At 35.8% G+C, this 2,500-nt stretch overlaps 1 protein-coding gene across 6 annotated transcripts in view; it reads right to left on the bottom strand.

Moving 5' to 3' along the window:
- Positions 1-2,500, bottom strand: part of LOC113809738 (ataxin-3-like) — an 8,602-nt gene that overhangs the window by 4,541 nt on the left and 1,561 nt on the right. For all 6 annotated transcript variants that reach the window (XM_070134142.1, XM_070134143.1, XM_070134144.1 and 3 more), the window contains exons 2-4: positions 1,461-1,625; positions 1,094-1,230; positions 481-635 (exon numbers count right to left, since the gene is read on the bottom strand). In XM_070134142.1, the coding sequence (XP_069990243.1) occupies positions 481-635; positions 1,094-1,230; positions 1,461-1,625 (457 nt within the window). The remainder of the gene's footprint in view (positions 1-480; positions 636-1,093; positions 1,231-1,460; positions 1,626-2,500) is intronic.

The following is a 2,500-nucleotide window of genomic DNA, read 5'->3' as shown; positions in this document are numbered from 1 at the left end:
ACAGCAACTTTTGGAGATTATGGGATATTATCAGCATCTAAAATAAAAGAACAAATAAATAAATAAAATAAAGTAAATCATTACTCACATGCCTTCTACAACTTAACTCTGTTAGACCCTAACATACAAATGCATTGTTCCCCATTAAAAAGAGACAAGCAACATAAGGGTCCTTTTAGAGATGTCACTTATCTCAGTCAACTATTCAGACACTGAGTAAGCTTCCAAACTAAAAAATTTATATGGCAATGGTACTAAGGTCAATTTGCCCACAATAATATTAAGGGTAAGAAACAACAGTAACACCAGACTCTGGGCAGTAGTGAGGCATCACACTAAGATGGGTTACAAAATAATCAGCTGAAACTCTCTCAGCTAATTAAATTTAATCCTCATTAATTCTTCATTTTCAAGGGTATGTTGCCTGCCTTCCTCTAGCTGTGAATACCAAAATAATAACCAACAGAAACACTCCCTCACCATCATGCTGAAGCTGTTTGAGGAAGAGTGCCAGGTATGTGTCGGAGATGGGTTCTGGGAAGGGCAGCTGGCTATTGAGGTTGAACCACTGGTAGCCTAGCTTTCGCAGAGTCAGCCAGTGTTCCTTGAAATTACAGATGTAAGCCTGCTGATCCCTAATGACAAAATATGATGACTATTAATTGATATAATGGGTTGCTAATGAACTTGATAGTTCCTCTGTTTTTATACTCATTCAAAGGAAAGAGAACATAATATAAATCAAATATGAACAATAGAAAAAGGCCATATAAAAATATCATTTAAAGATTTACACTTATTCCAAACTGCCTGATATGACTTTATATAACAAAGTAATAACATCTTATTCACAGACATTCTATAAAAAAAAAAAATTAACTCTGTACAAAATATTTATCACAATTAAAGTGTCTTGGTGTTTCCTCAATATCCTATATACCCTCACTTTATATTATGTCAGCCATTTCAAACTGAAAGGAATGACAAGGGCATGTAAGCTCAAGCCCCACATTCCTACACAAATTTACCACCTTCAGACATTCCTGCAGCCACTAAAAAATCTTTGGGAGAAAAGTAACACCATCTGACTCACGTGGGGTTGCCTCGTGCCTTCTGGGCTAAACTACTGGATGACTCATATGGAACAAGCGTCAGGTCCCACAGCTTCAACGCAGAAGTGATCACCTGGACACTAAACATCCCAGTGTCATCCATGTTCACAGAAGGTTGCTGAAAAGGCATAAGCATTTTTTGCATACTTTCCCATTCCTCAGAAAATCTGAATATGATATCCAAAAATACATTTATGATTATTCTTTTCTTTCTTTTTTCTTGATGTAAGCTACAAAACACTTTGGGTATAGAACAAGCCAATATATAACTCATGAAAATTGTAGTTCAGTCTAATCACTGCATATCTCCCTCTCATCAAAGACTGTTCTGAAAGCTGTCTCATGTACCTCCATAAATCGTCTGAAGTCCTCTGTCTGCATGCCAAACTCAGCCATGTGCCGCTGTTCTGCTTGGTCCATTTCTTGGGCTATTTCTGCGAGGTCTACGGCATTGAAGTACTGTCCTTGCAGCAGGTTGTTAAGGCAATGCTGAGCACAGAGTAATCCATCTTGCTAGAAAAGCCAAAAGATTAAACATATTAGAACAAAGTCTATGAATTCTGCTTTTCTGTTATTGATATACCAAAACTTTAAAAATGGGGAACGACTGTTTATTTAAGGAAAAATCAAGAAATTTCACCTTCCTTCTATATAAGTCCACCATTTCTCTGGTAGTTTTCCTTATAACTTGCTTCAATTCTTCTCATTCATATTTTGTTATGGTTCCAAAAATTATTGTTTAAGTACAGTAATTTTCATACTCATTCCTTTGTAACGTATTCTGATATCTTTTGTAATTCATCCTACTATAATTAGCAAGAAGTCCTTCTTTGGTAATAAAGATATGGATCCTTCATTTAATTAAATAAACACTAGCTAAATCATGGACCTCTTATTCACTGAAATAATTTTACACATCATCTCTAGCAAATAAATAAACTGAATATTCTCATTCTTTATATCTTTTCATTTACTATATGGACATCGACAAAAACTTCTTTCTCCATTTACTCTGTCTATATATTTCATATCAATACTTAATGCTGCCATCAAAATATAGATTGGATCATCCTCCAACTATCTGATTCATGTGACTTGGATAACTTGTCATGAAAATATGACTGAAGGACAGGTTATGAGAACATCTTATCATGGAAAAAAATCTGGCTGTAGCATGGGTAACAGGAATGTCTTGACATGGGAAATTGTTGCCGAGCATTAGGTGATATGGCTATCTCATCATGAAGGCACAAAACACTTGGAGTGAGACTGACTCAGTGGGCCTAGGAGAGAGCCATCTTCAGGGAAGACACTATGTATACATGCAGAAATCTATTTCTGCCTCCCATTATTTGTGGCGTTGGGTGTCTTGTGGAAAATCAAATAAT

This window comes from Penaeus vannamei, chromosome 19 (assembly GCF_042767895.1).
Source record: "Penaeus vannamei isolate JL-2024 chromosome 19, ASM4276789v1, whole genome shotgun sequence".
NCBI lineage: Eukaryota > Metazoa > Arthropoda > Malacostraca > Decapoda > Penaeidae > Penaeus > Penaeus vannamei.
This window is presented reverse-complemented; position numbering and strand designations above follow the sequence as displayed.